At 35.7% G+C, this 18,002-nt stretch overlaps 1 protein-coding gene across 1 annotated transcript in view; it reads left to right on the forward strand.

Moving 5' to 3' along the window:
* TBCK (TBC1 domain containing kinase) overlaps window positions 1–18,002 on the forward strand; it is an 88,013-nt gene that overhangs the window by 34,143 nt on the left and 35,868 nt on the right. The window contains exons 16-22 of the mRNA XM_083862521.1: window positions 1,010–1,072; window positions 1,912–2,038; window positions 2,602–2,652; window positions 3,322–3,405; window positions 5,623–5,708; window positions 11,855–11,891; window positions 13,294–13,455. Of these exons, the coding sequence (XP_083718647.1) occupies window positions 1,010–1,072; window positions 1,912–2,038; window positions 2,602–2,652; window positions 3,322–3,405; window positions 5,623–5,708; window positions 11,855–11,891; window positions 13,294–13,455 (610 nt within the window). The remainder of the gene's footprint in view (window positions 1–1,009; window positions 1,073–1,911; window positions 2,039–2,601; window positions 2,653–3,321; window positions 3,406–5,622; window positions 5,709–11,854; window positions 11,892–13,293; window positions 13,456–18,002) is intronic.

Here is an 18,002-nt window from a genome sequence, read left to right on the forward strand (position 1 = left end):
CATATAAACTTGACTGCCTTCAATTTCGATTATTATTTTCAGTGGAAAATAATACCCCAACATTTGGTAGTTAACAGAGGTTTTTTGTTTTGATTTTTAATATTTTGACAAATGCAGTTGACAGTCCTTCTGCTCCAGTTAGCAGCAGTTGGACAAAACAGGAGAAAACACATGAAATGTATTCTTCTCACCTACCAATCAATACACTTCCCAGAAAGAATGGAGAATAAATCAATCAAATACAGTCCTTTTGGACAAAGGAATGTCCCAGAAATGAGGGCTCCTCACAGAGTTGCTGGGCTACCCAGCTTTTGGATTTACCTTACTTGCAATCCTGCAGCAGTGGATCATAAAGATTCTTAGAGATAACACATACTAAGTTATTCAAGAGAATTATCTTAGGATGTGGTCTTCTAAATACTATATAATAAAATCAATAAAAAAGCTGTAAAGGTGAAGAAAAACTGCTGGTCAGGCTTGTAGCCTGGGTCTTAAAGAATGGGTCAATTCCCATGCTTCAGCAACTGCCATTTGTACAATATTGGTGTTTTCCTGTCCTGTAATATTAAAATGGACTTGTTAATGTTCCTGCCTTGGGATTTATGCAAGGACAGGCTACTTAAGTCATCCATATTGGCAGTATCAATTAACAGGCAGCTGTATTCAGTGCTTTGAGATGGTGCTGAAAGCCACTTGCCAGGGGCTGAGGTAAGCACTGTATTTAAGCTGAGAACATTGCTTGAGTTGAAAATGGAAAACTACAAGGCACGTAGCTTTCTGCGTAAACAACTGAAAATCACTGAAGATCATGCTGAGGAGATCTGTAGAAAGGTCTGTATGTCTTGAGTTAATAACAGAATAAAGATGGTTTTGTTAAAATTAAGCTGTCAGAATCTTCTGTTCTTCTGCTGAAAAAGCAGTAAGCTTCTGCACATCACCATGTACGTTGTCATATGCACTTACGTTGGCGAGGACTTTCTAAATTCAAATATTTTTCTTCCACATTTAGGGTGCCATAGAAGCAAAATATGATGCCATTGATAAAGATACACCAATTCCTACAGACAGACAAGTAAGACTTACGTTATTACCAAATATTGTCACTTGAAGATTTTTCCCACCCATCACTTGCCTGTTACATGCAGCAGGTCGTGGATAACAACAGTATGGTTCCCTGTGCCCTCTAGCCTTACATTGTAGCAAGAATCTTGCAAAACAGATGGACTCAAATACTTTAACTCAACTTAAAACATGGGGAAGCTAAAATCCTTCTTTACTTTATAATCACTGTTTCTGTAGAAGCGTACATGGTATTAATGATTGTTAAAAATCCTGGGTTTACCAAATGTTTGTTGTGTCTGTTGGACCTTGTAGCAGATTATGCTGAGTACCTTGAGGTCCTATAATGTAATCTATGCAGAAATGGGGATTTGAGCAATTTGGTTCTCTAAGAAGAGAATGTTCTCAAATGTTTTTTTAACCAGACAGAAGAAGACATTACAAACAGCTGTTTCTTTCAGCTTGGTGAAGAAATATTTTCCATCAAATTCCTTGCAACATCGAGAATTCTGATTTGGTTACTTTTTAGAGCAAAGCAATATTACCACCTAAAAAGCGTCCAGAAGTAAAAAAGCTGTATCTGCCATCTATTTTCTGCCTTTTTCAAGGGCTAGAACCCTTTAAAAAATGAGTGCAGAAGAGGAGAAAAAAAATTCTCTGTTTTTAAACTTTGACAGGTTTGTTAGGTTCCCTGTCAGTTTTGGTTGTGAGAGTAATGGAGGAAGCAGATTGTGTATGATGGTGGTCTGATCTACATATTTTGGCTGAATTCCATCCCCTAGTGTTGCAAGATTGCTGTAGTGGTGCACCACTTACCCCAATTTCTCTTTGTATGCTTCTGCTGTGGTGTAGATTGAAGTTGATATTCCTCGTTGCCATCAGTATGATGAGCTGCTGTCATCACCAGAGGGTCATGCAAAGTTCAGACGTGTATTGAAGGCCTGGGTTGTTTCCCATCCTAATTTGGTGTACTGGCAAGGTGAGTTTGACTAGTTGGCAAGGGCAGATGATTGAATGGAAAGCTTTGATTGACTTAAAAGTACCTCCTGCTTTTCACCCCCACAATATAAGCCTTTTTTTTTGGGTGCTTTCCTTTCTGTTTCCTTTGAAGAACGACTCTGTGGATTATTGTAAATTTAAATCCTAATAATTTATATTTAATTTGTAATAAAAATTGTCCCACTCTTTGTTATATATTCAGTTTTCATAAGTTTCAGTCACTTTATTTTAAAAAGAAAAGTCTGTTGGTTGCTATTATGCTCCCAGATAATACTGCAAAAGTTACTAAGTTCTTGGGACAGTAATTGGCATTTCTTGAATGCCTTGGCAGAATAATCAATTTGGCATTATAACTGAATATTTTGAAATCCTTGCTGTTTTCATGCATAGATTTCACAGTTGTTCTCACCATTATTTCTGAAGGTCTGATAATGCAGAATCAGTATTTAGGTGCAAATTTTCATTATAAATTAATGTTTTTATCTTGCATATTAAAATAAAGCAGCTCTTTGAGCTTTTTCCTCATGGATCTTCTCTTTTTAGGTCTTGACTCTCTTTGTGCACCATTTCTGTACTTGAATTTTAACAATGAAGGTGAGCACCTTTTTCTGCAGTGAGTGAAGGAAAGCACTGACTCTCATCTGTATCTATGTGCAGACAGACGTGTGAATCCACTTAGAGGTGGAAAGTTTCTGTATCTACAAAGGAATTTTTAGGCTCTTGTTGCCACAGGTCAAAAGAAATGGTTGGGGTTTTGAAAACTGCATGTGGTGTACTGCTCTTCAAGCAGGGGTTCAAGTACTGTTTATTGCAAAGTAGGATAATGATATATAATAAAAGGCACAAATAATCTTAAATAGAAAAACAAAGAAATGCTGCTGTAGCACTTGTATTTTTCAGTGAAGCTGTAGTTCAGCCTTGCTTAAGGTGAATGAATTATTTAGTAACCTAAGTGTTAAACTGTCAGACCACCTTTGTTCAGAAAACACGATGGTAGTTTTAAATGCCTGAAAGTTTCAGATCTGCTTTAGATATATGACCGTTATCTTCTTAGAATGTGATTTGTTCATCACAGGTGTAGTCCAAGCTTGGGAAAACTAATTTCTTAGGACAATGACTCCTATTATACCTACTGTGCATGCAATAATTTTTGTGTGTAGATTGATTTAAGTATTTATGCTTATTATCTGGTTAATAATGAACTTTTTTAGGTGTAATTAAATTCTGCCTCTGTCATTACATCTGTTTTTCTAATTCTTTCAGCTCTGGCATATGCCTGCATGTCTGCTTTTATTCCAAAGTATTTGTATAACTTCTTTCTGAAGGATAATTCTCATGTTATTCAAGGTAAGTTTGTCCCTTTATTTGGTGTAGTTCTAAGAGAAGTAGAATTGTTTCTGGATATGTAAATACACTTTTTCAAGAGGTTGCAAAATAGGGATGCAGTTAAAATCATGTGCCTGTGCAAGAAAATTTGCAACAAAATAAGTGGTTAAGGATTCAGACAGGAGAAAAAATCCAGATGTGCACACACACAGAAGTGTTCTATATAATATCCAAGGTAAGACTCAGACCATCCTGCAAAGCTGTGAAAGCAGTAAGTAGTCTTTCTAGTGTTATGTAAAGGCTTACCCTTCAGATGATCAAAGTCATTGTGTTAGAGGAGCTGTTTGGACAATAAGGGAAAATGAACAGTACAAACTAGGAGTTCCTCAGAAAATGAAAGTTATGGTATTCACAAAAATAGGGATTCGAGAGGAATTTCTTATTGAGATGATGATGTTATTCAGTACAGGACAGGAGCTGGAAAACCCTGAGGAATAATGTTCCATAGTTCACCCTTCGACACGTATACAGGTAACTTAGAGGAATTAAAACAATATCTAGGTATGTCTGTTCTAATTGTAAAGTAATTTTAAATTTCATGGAAACATGAAAAAGGAATTGTCTCCACCTAGAAAGTCACCTTGGCACAGTCTATGTTGGGAAGATAATTTGTCTTCCAGACTGTCTTTAGAAAACAAAAGAAGCTGTTTCAAAAGCATTAGTAATTAAAAGAAACAGGTGGTAATTTATGTTTTTAATTGCAAGCAGTTATGAATGTTTATTGAATACTGAGTATCAGCATGGCTTGCTTTCCTTGTATTTCTTTTAAAGAAATTCTTTTGTATATTTCTTGTGAAACTCATCAGCTTTAAAGTGTCTGTCATTTTTTGTCTTCAAGGAAGATAATTAAGAACTGATCAACAAAACTAATTAGATGTAAAAGCATTTACGTATTAGATAGTTGAGAGAGAGCTAATATAAGGAGAGAATGCCAGGGTTTGGAGAGTATGTATGGAAGACAATGGGTAAGAGGTTTTATAAATGGAATAAAATATTACAGAAAATTATTCTAGAGAACATGTTTGCATCCTTCTGTCTGTAAAGAAAGATTGCTTGCAGTAAAGGTCTAAAGATGAAAAGAATAAACATGTTCCTCTGGAGACAACTACTTTAGACTTCAAGATTAATAGCCTGGTAAAGAGTTCTCTCAAGAGGTTATACTGTTCCATAAAATAATACTTTTGCTCTTTAGGGTTACCTGATGTTATTCCTTAGGAGCTTTGCAAAAATATGTATCAGCCAAAGTTAAAAATACAGGTCAGTAGGATTCTGTGAACCAAAATAGTGTAGGCATTCTTGAATTCCTATTCTACATCTGGCATTATCAAGGACTCGGGGAGGTTGGACCCTTTAGTATTCTAGTTAATCCTTTCTAGGGTTGTATGTCAAAAAACAATGTATAAATAAAGGTTTAACAGAAAATGCTGTGTCATTTCCCTGTCTTTCTAAGGTAGAGGAAGGGGGGTTAAGAATGTGTCATTTAACTACCCACTGGAATTTTAGCTGCTTTGTGTCTTCTGTGTAGATATAAACTGTGTGGAGCATTGAGATGCCCAGCTCTGGAAACAGAGTTTGCATTCTGTCTGTTGCTCCCCAGGACTGGCTGCCCACGCCCTGATTAGGCTGTTCTTGGGAACCTGGAGGAAAAGAAATTACTATCTGTTACAAAATTGCAATATTATTGCCTCTTGAGCTTTATTCTAACAGAGTATGTGACAGTGTAGACAAAACTGGGAGAGGGACAGAACAGAGAGAAATCTGTCACGCACTATCCTGTGTTCTGTCTCTCTTCCAATTAAAAGCAAGTATTATTTAGACAATTTAATGAAATTGTACCACCAACCTAATAGGCCAGGCTGAAGTTGTAATAAATTTTATCTTTTATAATGGGTAATTCTCCTTGCTGGTTACTAAAGTTTTTAACTTTGCATGTCAAGCATACATCACAACCTAAGTGTGTGCCAAGTTAAACCACAGTTAAAAATCCAAATTGAGATGTTCTAAAGAAAAAAATGTTTTTTTCTGCTATATTGAATGTAATGGTAACAAGGAGTACAGTGGTAGTACTCACTGTTTTATTGTCGAATTAAAATAAATGGCTTTCCTACAGCTCTGTTGTGAGCTATTAGCATGTGATGGCTTGTGGTTTTGACAAGAGTCTTGTATTTGTGATTTCAGAGTACCTGACGGTGTTTTCCCAGATGATTGCATTCCATGATCCAGAGCTGAGTAACCACCTCAATGAAATTGGGTTTATTCCAGATGTAAGTGCTAAGAGTCCTTATAAGTATTTTCCAGAGGAATTTTAAAAATGGAAAATGAGGGAAACTGGGATGAGATGCCTTTCCAAACTGCTTCAGTAGTACTTTGACAAAAGTGAAAGTTTCATATTAATAGACCTTCCTGAATATGCTGATAAAATGGTTTGATTCTTGTTTTATGTGCTTCAGTCCTTCCTGTTCTGCTGGGATGGTAAATACAATAAAAATAGTAGTAGCCAGTTATTATAACTTAGATTAATCTTAAAAGGTATATATACATTTATTTTTGAAATGTGGTTTAATACACAAAAAATAGTGTACCCATAAAGTGCTAATAGGAAAATTACTGCAGCTAATTTAATGCAGTTGATTAAAACAAATTACACATTATTTTTTAAGTAACAGAAGAAGTATGTGATTGTCAATCTTGTAGGTGTGTCAGACTTTGGAAAATGCTAAGCAGTCATTTGTTGGAGTGTGTCTCAAATATGGGACAAGTGCATAACATAGATTCAAGTTTTATGCTTCCATTGAAAAAAAAAATCTCCAGGATGGAAGAAAATGAAAACTGAGAACACAGCCAAAATATAATAGAGAGGATGGGCTTTGTTGGAAAAGGCAAAACAAGGCCTTCTTTAGAGCCTTATTTCTAGATATCATTGTAAATAGTAGAGCTTTTCTCCTTTTTTTAGACAGGTGTGTATAGTCAAGAAAGCCAAAATCATAATATTTGTCTGCCTACAAATACTGATGGTTCTAAAAAGTAGATTTAGGCAAGGCCGTAATTGTCTCAAGGCCATAGAGACAATGTTAATTGTTATGGTCTGTATCATTCTATATTTGGCATTTAGAAATTTTCTAATAACAAGTTGGTTGTAAGATCAGATGCTGACTGAAAGGTCAAAATGGAAGAAGACACTGAACTCAGGAGATGTTGATGTAGAAATACAAATTTCATAAGCAAGAAATTTATATGCATTGCTTCTATAAGCAATACAAAGTTTATTATTTCGGAAGAGCCTTATGCTTATTAGGGAATATTTTACGTTGGAGCAGCAAGACCAAGCCTCGGAAAGTCATTTGTTTTACACCATTCCTGAAAGAATTTGTGGGAGTTTGGGACTGGCAGATACTCATTATCACTGTTTGCAAATACTGTAATAGAAAAGAAAGTATATACTTTAATTTGTAGAGGGTGTTTTTAATGTAATACTGTTGTTTGACTGATACAAATTTAGGAGATACAGACCTTGAGAGAGCAGAAAAGAAAGCCAGCGTATTGCCTTCTAAAGAGAGGACTTTGAGAAAGCCACATGTATTTCAGATGATGCACATCTGAAGAGGATAGGTGGGAGGAAGATGAAAGGAAAGTGAGGAGAAGGAGGAATATTTATCTGTAGAAAGCCTAAATATTTGGGTAGATGAAGTACAAGGGTTAACAGCAACATTTAAGTTCCTGAGAGAGAATCAATTTTGCAGCATCGCTATATAAATGCACTTAATGCTTATTTTTTAAAGGCTGCAGATGACCAAAACAATTATTCTGTGTATTTTGTCCAGGATGCTAGTTCCCACTAAAGAGTTAGAGATGTAATTTCCCTGACCACCTTACAGGTCTTTATGTGAACTACTAATCTATGCCAGACCTCTGTAGCAACCCATCTTGGATGTTATCTGATTTTTCAGCAGCTCCTTGTGTCTGCTTATACAGTTATAATTCTCCACTGAAGACTTTCAAGGTACAAGTTAGATGGAATAGTTTGAAATCACATGTTTTGCTATATTTTAGGTTTTGCTGTGCTAGTCATTGGACAGTACATTGTCATATATGAGCCTTGTCTCTAAATCTGACAGTCTATAGATGATTAGGTAATACAGTAAACAACTGCAAAAGATTAATTTTTTAAAAACTCTTGTATTGAATAAAAATGCAAGTCCTAAAATTAACACTAACCTCCAAAGAGAGATTGTCCTTTCTGAATTATCTGTCAGGGTTCGGGAGTTTTTTTAGTAAGTAAAAGTTGTTCTGCCTTTTAGATTAGTCAAAGAGGTGATTTTTTGTAACTGTAACAAGGCAGCACAGGATCCATCAAGGTGAAGGATATGCACTGTAGTAATGAGATCTGAACCAGAGTTTCGTGCTTGAGTACTAATCCTATCAAAGTAAACCCTGATTAATCTTTCATCATTGAAACGCAGGCTCTGCTGCAGGGAAGATTGTGTTCCTGGCACCCTTCTCATTTGCTTCAGGTCACGTAGCTCTCAGAATATTGAACACTGCTGAAGCTTGAGTCGTTGTGAATATTATTAGCTGATGTAGTGCCTGGATTAGGTACATTGCTGTGACTATGTGATTTACATATAAATAGAGGGATGATATATACAGTGAATCTTATAGTTCTTCTTTGCTTACTCTCCCCAAGTTTATAATCTTCCTCACCCTGTATAATGCTTTATAACATATTCCTTATTTACTGACTAATTCTGACCCTAAACAGCAGACCATGTTAAACTGAAGAAAAACAAAAGTGTGTACAATGTTGCAACAGCTCAGTGCTTACCATAAATTACTCTAAAGCACTTCCAGCTGTGAGTTATGGAAGGTTGACACAGTTGTCGTCTATCCACTAACATAGAAGCAAACTGATTGGAGTTCCTTAAGATCATTGTGCTGAAGCTGCTGGCACAGGTAGATACCTTAGCTTGGTTTTGGTGATATGCACAAGGTGTCAGTAATAGGGCTTCATCTTAAAAACCCTGTCCTTGAAGTACTTTCTCTGTTTGTCCTGTTACACAATTACCTGAAGATGAATCTGGAGGAGAAGTTTCTTGCTGATATTTTTATCTTGTGAAGAAAGTGATCATTCTTCAGATTTTGTTTGTGTAGGTACATATAGGCGGGTATAATCTCATATTTAAAATGGGATTCAATTTGCCTTATCTTTTGCACCTTTGTGTAGCCTTTAAATATATGATTGTCTAGGCACCATGCAGGATTGAAGCTAAGTATGTGTATGTGTATTTCAAACGTGGAACAAGAATGTGAAAATCAGGAGTTTGTAGAATAGGCAATTTCATTTGGAAGAGACCTACAAGACTCGTGTTGTCCACCTGCCTGACCACCTCAGGGCTGACTTAAAGTGTGCTGTTTAGGGTATTCTCCAAATGCTTCCTAAATACTGACAGCCTTGGGGCATCAACCACCTTTCTAGGAAGTTTCTTCCAGTGTTTGACCACCTTGGTAAAGAAAGGCTTCCTAATGTCCAATTTAATTCTCCCCTGGTGCCACTTTGAGCTATTCCAGCATATCCTGTCACTGGATCCAGGGAGAAGAGCTCAGCATTTCCCTCCACCTCCCCCCGCTTCAAGAAGCTGTAGAAAGTGTAAAATAGTTTTTATTAACAACTGAAGATTAAAGCAAAAAGCAGCAGTTGGGACACTTGTTAGAACAACTCAGTAAAATAAAGTTCCACTTATTGTTGGTCAACATTGTTTCACACATACATCAAACAGGGAAAAAAAAGAAACTGGCATTTAATAGACGAGGGAAAAAGCCCAAACCTCTTTATGTTTGGATTTGGCACCTCCTATAAACTGCAATATATGGTACAGCTAAAGTATATACAGAAAAGAAGTGATACTTTTTCTGAATGACTTATTATTGAAGGGAGTTTTTTCCCTGATTTTAACAAATATGATGCTTTAAGACAAGGAGGTGTTTGTAAGCCTGAAGAGGTTATGGATGCTATTAGCAAGCAAGGAAAGAAGGAAAGGAAAGGCAGAACACGGGTGGCATTACTCCCTGATGCAAAGCAAAATTATAATTATGGCACTGCTCCTCTCAAGGTCTCTCTAAAAAAATGATGGTTTACAGGCTCTTTTTTAATATGGCTTATTCTCAGGCTCTTTCAGCGGTTCAGATGCTGCTTTGATTACACATTAGGTTTATTTCCTAGCTCCGGAGAGTTAAATATCAAGTAAAACCACAACACCCTTAGGTTTCAGGGTTCAGCCCTGAAGGGTAGATCTTGTTATTCCCGAGGTGCGGTGCTGTTCAGGGCGGCGGCCGCTTGAGGGCACCATTCACTAGCGCTGTGTCCTAGTCCCAGCGCGTCCCGAATTCTGTCCTGGAGTCAGAGCAGCTCCTCCTTCCCTTTCACTGGCATCGGGGAATAATGCCACCCGTGTTCTGCCTTCCCTTTCCTTGCTTGCTAATAGCATCCATAACCTCTTCAGGCTTACCAACACCTCTTTGTCTTAAAGCATTATATTTTTTTTAAGTCAGAGGAAAGACTCCCTTCAATAAAAGCTCTCCTGACACCTTCTACTTAAATTGTTTGACCTACTTTTCCTGTCGCTGCTGATAGATTTGGTGAGGATGGGTTAGAGCAAAGCAGTGATTTTCCTTGTGATTACCTTTTAATAATCTTCAAAGCTTCTCATTTCATGTATTCTCCTGTATATTTCTGAGTAAGTGCATGCATGGTAGAGGTGTTTCTGAAATTAGGAGAAAATGAGGATCTGCTTTGGTAAAACACCTTATGATATATATGAAAAGGAGGAAATAATTGCTTTTAAATACCAAGGAAATAACGTGGTTTGCCTAATATATGTGCCTTCAAGCAAAGAGGAGCCTCAGGACTCTAGGCTTGTTTTCCTACTGCATGGGAAGTAAGATATTGCATACAAACAAGCAGATAAACAGGTATTAGCTGATCACAGCCACTGCAGGGGATATTTCAGGGAACAGGAGATGTTATTATTCCTAGGGTGCCATCTATTTAAAACATGACATAGATATACTCAGGGAAATAGTATGATTGTATTATAAGATTAAAATGGTGATAGAAATTGATTTGGTTTGGATTTGGAACTCTTAAAATCAACTGGTGGGCTGGAGGTCAAGCTTTATAAAAGCCTGCTGAATATTAAAAGTAGTGAACAGGTCATTGAACCTTCCTGAGTTTAGGGACAATATGGTTCAGATCTCAGATGCTCAGATGGAGACATAGGAATAAAATTTAGACAGAGCTGAAGGTTTTCAGCAAATGTGTACATCATTTAGTCAGAGTCATAACCCAGTTCAGAGTTTATAGAATAAGAAGTAATTTATTAACATAGTATCAATTATGTTTTCTGCTCCTCATTTTTTTACTTCTAGGAAAAGCTCAGTAGGAGGATTAATTTGCACTTTTTATGAGTTAAAAAGTAATATATTAAGCTTTATGTTTAACTATAAATCTTCATAGCACATGAGCTGTGCAGCTGAGTAAAATTTAACAATGATTGTCTCACTCTTGCATTCCTAATTTATGGAAACTTTCTGCACAGTTTGATGTTTCAAAATAATAGATTTTCTTGCCTATGTCTTGCTAAATACTTCATTGAAAAATTAGAAATTCTTAAGGTGCCATAAATGCTTAGCTCTTTTTTCTCTGTATGATGTCATGAGTATGAAAGTTTGCAGACATTAAAGGTTTTCTGTAGCTATTGCAGCAGCACAAGTCCTGTAGAGGTGTAAATGCTGAAGCAGGACACCTTTGGATGACACTGCCCTAAAATGGTCTGTAGAACTACACAAATGCTTGGGTGGTAGTAAGCATTTACTGAGAATGAAACTATGCTTATTTTCTTCACTGACAAGTAGGCATTTTAATAAATACTAGCATAGCAGAAGAAGGCAGAGGTGGTTATATTTCTCTTGAAAATCATTATTTGAATTTTTAGTGATTTCTACAAAACCATTTTCTTCCATAGTCAAAAAGATATATTAAATCAAGTGGAAAAGTTTATACTTTTTCAGGCATCCTTGGCTACTTTTTGCTTAGGTTGCAACAGTTCAGTAGAGCAGGTTTTTGAGTTCTTTAAGACTTTGGAGGTTATATTTTGCAAACCAGCCTAGTAAGGGTGATGTTTGGGTTTTTTATTGTTTTCACTACAGTGTCACAAACTAATAATTTAAAAAATTTGGGGATGAAAAAAATTTCTAAGAGTTGTGTGATAGAAGATCTGCCATTCCAGTTACTTTTCTTTCTAAATGAATTCATGCAAAATAGGGAGTTTTTAATGTAGTTGACAATTATCATAGACAACTTAAGTTCTCATAATTTTTTTTTTTGTCTTCTTCCCCCCATCACCACCTTTGGCAGCTTTATGCAATTCCTTGGTTTCTTACAATGTTTACACGTGAGTATGCTTTTTTTCCCCCTCTGATTAAATGTTCTTATATTTCTTAAGCTTAATTTTTCTCACTTTTCCAGCTAAGGCCTTTCTTAATTGGTATGATAGGTCATTTAGTAGGATGCTTATAATTTGCAAGGATGTGTTGTGGAAAACTCAAACAGTGGAAAACTCTGCAGTGCCTATCACTTACTTTCTGCCCTGATTTGGCAATAATTAGTATTTCCCCTGCTTTTTTGAGTAGTTGTTGTTGTTAGAGTATTATATGGTTATTATTATGTTGTTATTATTCTTATCTGGATAATTTTACACATGCAGTATTTAAGGCGTATTCAGAGGAAGCTGTTATCTGTTGGAAAAAGAGGTAATAATAGTTAAAAAGCAAAACCAAATCACACCACCATCCCCTGCCATCACTCAAATAATGTAAGAAAGAGAGTGACTTTGTTTTTGAAGATAATCATATTTTTGTTGACACACTATTATTCTGGTAGCACTAGTTTACTGTTTTTGTGCATGTATATTAGGGGAAAAAAGAACTTTCTAATTTGATGGCTTTTAATTAAAGAGAACAAAGTTAATAGATCAAGTCTAGAAAGCAATTTATAAACTTCTTTTCTCAAAAATCTTTGATTCTTTTCATGTCATACCAACATTGGCAGATGTTGAATTTAAATTTTTTAAAAAGTGGCAGAATGAAAAGAGCTGATAGATTATTTCTCTGATGAAATATCAAAGAACTTAATGTGAAATTCCTGATTGCATTTCCTAAAGGTTTTGACTGTAAAGCGCTGGTTCATGAAGTTGTCCCTTTTTGTATACTCTTCAAGAGAATTGTCACATTTGGAAAACCAGGGAGGTGGTTTCCTTAAGCAATGAAGTGCAATAAGTTTAGAACTATTAAGCTGGAAGATAGCATATTTTAAGGGAGCCACCTTCAGCTTTATCTATAAAATCTTGCTATTTTTAATAGAACTTATTCCTTGTAATTCTTTTATTCTGCCAATTTTTCTTTATTCTGTTCATTTTTTGTCTAATTGTAAGTAGTTGATCTTATTGATTAACTCATTAATGTCATCCTATTGTGAAAAACTGATATGCATGTCTTAATACATAATTGTACTGTACCAAAAGAAAAATGAATTGCCTAATTCCTGGGATACTTGAAGTGTAAAAAAACCACATGCTTCCAAGTATTCATTAAGAAAAGAAAAATATGATTTCCAGAATAATCAAACTGCATATGAAGACAAACATGATCCTAAACAGGTTGAGTCCTCTTTACTCCCAGATAAAAAAGAAATCACTCAAGATGGGAGAGGAAAGAAGTACATAGGCAACTCATTAACCTTGTTATTGTGTGCATATGCTTATAGAGTTCTATTTATTGTGCTTATTCATTATGCAGATGTCTTTCCTTTGCACAAAATTTTTCACTTGTGGGATACATTACTGCTTGGAAATTCCTCCTTCCCGTTCTGTATTGGAGTTGCCATACTTCAACAGCTGAGGGATCGTCTTCTGGCTAATGGATTCAATGAGTGCATTCTCCTTTTTTCAGACTTGCCAGGTACAGAAAATACTGTTTCTTCCTTTTTTCTTTGTCTTCTCCAGTGTGTTTCTAAATATATGTTTTGAAATCACGGTATATTTAGGCAAACTTGCTGCCAGAGTGTGTGGCTCTTAACCACAATTTATTGTATTTAGTTGAAGTCTTTTTGCTGTCATCAGCAAGGATGCAGTAGGATTGTTATTTCCACGTGAAGATTGGAGTATTTTGTTGTGAAATTTAGAACAATTTAAAATAATTCATCAGCAAGGATGCAGTAGGATTGTTATTTCCACGTGAAGATTGGAGTATTTTGTTGTGAAATTTAGAACAATTTAAAATAATTCAAAAGCAACTGTTTGTAGTCATGCCACATATAGACACAATCAGTTGATATGAATTATTTTTCCTAATAAATTGAGTACAATTCTGAAAAGTCCTTTTCCTCTTTGGTGCTGGTATTAGCTTGTTTTCCTTTCAAACATAATTAAACTTTTACTGTGAAAGTAATTTATGTAAAAGAATTAGGGAAAACAGTATAGAAAGCCATTGGAATTACTTTTTTAAATATTTCCATTTGAAATTAAAAGCTTTAGAATAACTTTCAAAATTATATCAGAGTCTGCATGATTATTGTGCAGTTGTTATGTGTCTTTGCTCTGTGGGAGGAGATTAACCTATCCATACAAACTGGTACCTTACAAAAATACATTGCAGTTAACCATGAAGTTTGGCTCTTCCTTCTGAGCAACTGCCTAAGACAGTAGAATGCATTTGAGCTGAGTAAGCCATGACACATAAAAGATGTGTTTTAGTTTGTAGTAACACAAATAGAAAGGGCTGGTACACTCAGGACATGCTTACATTCTTGTATTAATTCCCTCTCTCCTGCTCAGGATCTTACTAATGTAGTACAGGTCTTAGATAAGAGGTTGGCACTGTTTTAAATGTGTGGCTTCTCTTTAGATAACTCTAACTTTGAGGTAATTACGGGGCTAATTATGGATGTAGTGATCTCTGTTTGAACACATGTGTGCAATTCAGTAATTCATAGTCCATTTAAACAGAAGTAGTTCTTTAGAAGAACTGAAGGAGAGAATGAAGTTTGGAGGAGAATTTAAGAGGTCCTCTTAAGTGTTCCAGTCTCCACAACTGCAGAGTCTAGAGGTCAGCAGTAGTCTAAGATATGGTACCAAGCAGATGAGGCTGAGTTCACAGCTGCATAAGTCAATGAGTTACCATAAGTGAAACTCTTATTTCTTTAAATACTGTTGTCACAAATTGTCTCTCACTGTATACCCTTCTGTGTGGGTCTGGATTTCAAAACCTGTCTCCTACTTATTAGTTTGGTATGTACTATGCATTTGCTATGTTCTATGTATTTTTCAATTTCTAAGTACTTTAATTAGACCATTCCTTATAGTGTAGAATTTTAATTTTCAATCTGTATGTTTAATCATTTCAAATGCTCATGGTTAATTTAATGGGATATCTACAGATGACTGAAATGTGAGTACTAAACTAAAAGATTGATTCTCTCCCCATCCTCTCCTCCCTCATGTGTTAGCTGTATGTCCTAGTTAAGTACAAGTCCATTAATATTTAACTTATTTTCTCGCCTAAGGTCATTTCTCCATATTTTTCTTTTTCCTGAAGGGTGCTAAATTATAGATTCCCATTTATCTTAAATCAGCTTATTTACTGACAATGGAAGTACTTTATGCTGAGGTCATGTACAAGAACATATTAGTTCTTGTAAAACATATGTGTTCATATAATAAAATTAAATAACTAAAGTCTATAGTGGTATAATGAACATATATTCTGCTGGTTTTAGTTGATGACAACTTTGCTGATACTCTGGTAGGAAATACAGATTTCTGAGAAGTTTCTTTTTCTTAAATTGTTCATGTCTGTGTTATTGAGGATGTCAACAATGGCACAGGTGAATATTTTGAGTTAAATCTAAAGCATACCATAAAATACTGCCAGTAAAACTACTAAGGGATAAATAATAAGGGTGAAAGACAGTCCTAGTGTGTCTTAAAAGTTAAATGTTGTTGGTCTAGCTTAATCAGTAACTTTTTCAACATGTAATTCTCATAGCCTTGTGCCTTTGCCTTGTGACCTGAGTCTTTTTTCTGTCTAAAAAGTATTGACTCATTATGCATTTTGTCACTTGCATCTTCCAAACAAGACTTCTGTTATTTTGGTTATGGTACTGTGTGCCAAGGCTGAAAATTTTCTGACAGTAATTTACAAATAACCTTCACCAGAAAATACTTCACTTCCAGGAAGAGATTATGTTGTTCAAAACATCTGCAATAATTTTAAACTAAAATCAATTGTTACTCAACAGTCTGAAACTTCTGTGATTTTTAAGCTTTGTGTGCACAGGAATGGCTTATTTCAGGCTGCCAGTGAAAGCAACTTCCTTTCCAGACTGATAGATGTATTTTGCTGCAATCTTGAAACTTTGTTGAACACTTTTAAGATTTCTTATTTCTACAGAACAAAAACCCCACTGCCTAATTTCCAGTGCACTGTATATAACACAATTGGAATTATTGTTTTTTAAAAAAGTGATATGAGGAAAACAAAGAGGCATTGTGTTGTCATTGATTACGTGGCTCTGAAAACCCTTTCCAATACTTGTCTCAAAGCTTTGGCTGTATTTTATCTATAAAGCAAATACAATTGGGCAATATTTGCTATTTTTGGAAGCTCTGTTGGGAATTTTAATTAATTAATATATTATTCAAACAATGTCCTAGCAGATTAGGAAATTTATTTGAAGATTTTGACAAAATAATTGGCTAATTAAGAATACTGGAAAATCCTTTTGCAGCAATTGTCCTTGTTCATTCCTCATGGAACTGTATGAAGGGGGCATATAAGCAACTGCTTAAATTTAAATAGAATTAGATTGTTTAGAAAATTACTACCCCAAAATGCTGGGATTTTTTAATTTAAATTCTATTTCATTTTTTCTTTCATATTTTTTCCTTGTGTTTAAGGAGCTCTGTTAAGTACAAACTTTATTCAAACAATATAAATACCCGAGAATACTTAGGAATATTTGAAACAGACAAACAAAACCACCCCTGGAATTGTTGCTAAAATTTCACCTGTAGTTTTGAGACTTAGTAAATTTTGTCTTATTCAGGTGATGCAAAGAGAGCAAAGACATTACATGTTACCTTTGTTTTTCCTGTAAGTCTGACATATAGCAGAATATGTCAGGAAAATGAAAATGGTAAGGGTGACACTACTATGATGAGATTCCTGAGGTACCAACAATAGAGACAGGACTCTGCTTTCAGACCAGTGCTGATTTGTACTAAGCCAGTCTGGATATCCCTTAATGTCCTGTATCAGCAGATTTACAACCCAGAGGGCTTTTCATGCCCTGAAGACCAACTGTGTAAGTTTACTTTAGAATGTACAGTTTTGCATATAGCTTAGTCTTTAGAGTCTTGATGTAAGTTTGTGTGATAATGCCCACTGTTCAACTCAAAAATTGTGGTTGTTGTAGTTTGACTTGATTACCAAGTTCATTACCTGCTGTACAAGTCGTATAAAGTCAACAGCAGCTTTTGTTCGGAAGAAGTCAGACACATGCAGCTCTTTGCAATCAGTTGCAGGATCCTTAGACCAATCCACACCCACTGGAATGGGTGCAGTAAACACCCATTTGCAGTGCCTGGCAAACATCTCTTCCTCCAGGGATCACTGCCAATATCAGAGCTGACATACAGAGATGAGTTATGGACTTCTGAGAGCTGATGAAAAGATGGAGACTGATGTTGTTAGACAATAGGGAAATGTCAAGCCTAAATATGAGATAAAACTTACTCAAACAATCCTTTTAGGTTAGTTCAATAATCTTCTGTAATTTTGGAGAAAGAGGAACGTTCATTCTTTTAATGCTGTGCACCTTAGGAAGGTGTCTTTTTGCTGACTCCAGACTAGTCAGTGCTTCCAAAGGAAGAACCTTGACCTCAGATGGGAAGTTCATAGACTGACTGAAGAAAAGCGATCCAGTGCAATGAGGAGCTACAGTAAAATGGGTAAAGTGCTAAACTTTGTGAGCTACAGGCATGTAGCTTTAAGATGCAAAATCTGGCTAAATGATTCTCCAGGAAACGGACTGTCTCTAATGTGGGAGAAATTATTCTATTCATTGCCATTCTAGTGATATGCCAAAATGCTGAATCCTGTGATGGTGGAAGCCATATGAATGCTTAGGAGGATTGCATCCAGCTTATAAATGGACTGAAGGTTAAAAAATAGTGGAAATTTTCTACTAAGCTTGTATGGAACAATTTTGAATGATGCATTTCTCTTGACAGCAGCAAAATTAGACATATCAGAAGGCTCTACTTCAGATATGTTTTTGACCCTAGGTAGCTACCATTTTACTTCCTGCTGTTTTGCTTCCTAAAAATCCTTTGTCTCCCCACATCTGTGATCCAGACACTCTTATTGTACTGGAATTTCTGGTGGTTCAGCATTTAGTTAATATAGACCTGATAAGAGGAAAAAATGACAGCTGGCGACCAAATCCA

The sequence above is a fragment of the Zosterops lateralis genome (genome assembly GCF_965231275.1).
Source record: "Zosterops lateralis genome assembly, chromosome: 5".
NCBI classification, from domain to species: Eukaryota; Metazoa; Chordata; class Aves; order Passeriformes; family Zosteropidae; genus Zosterops; species Zosterops lateralis.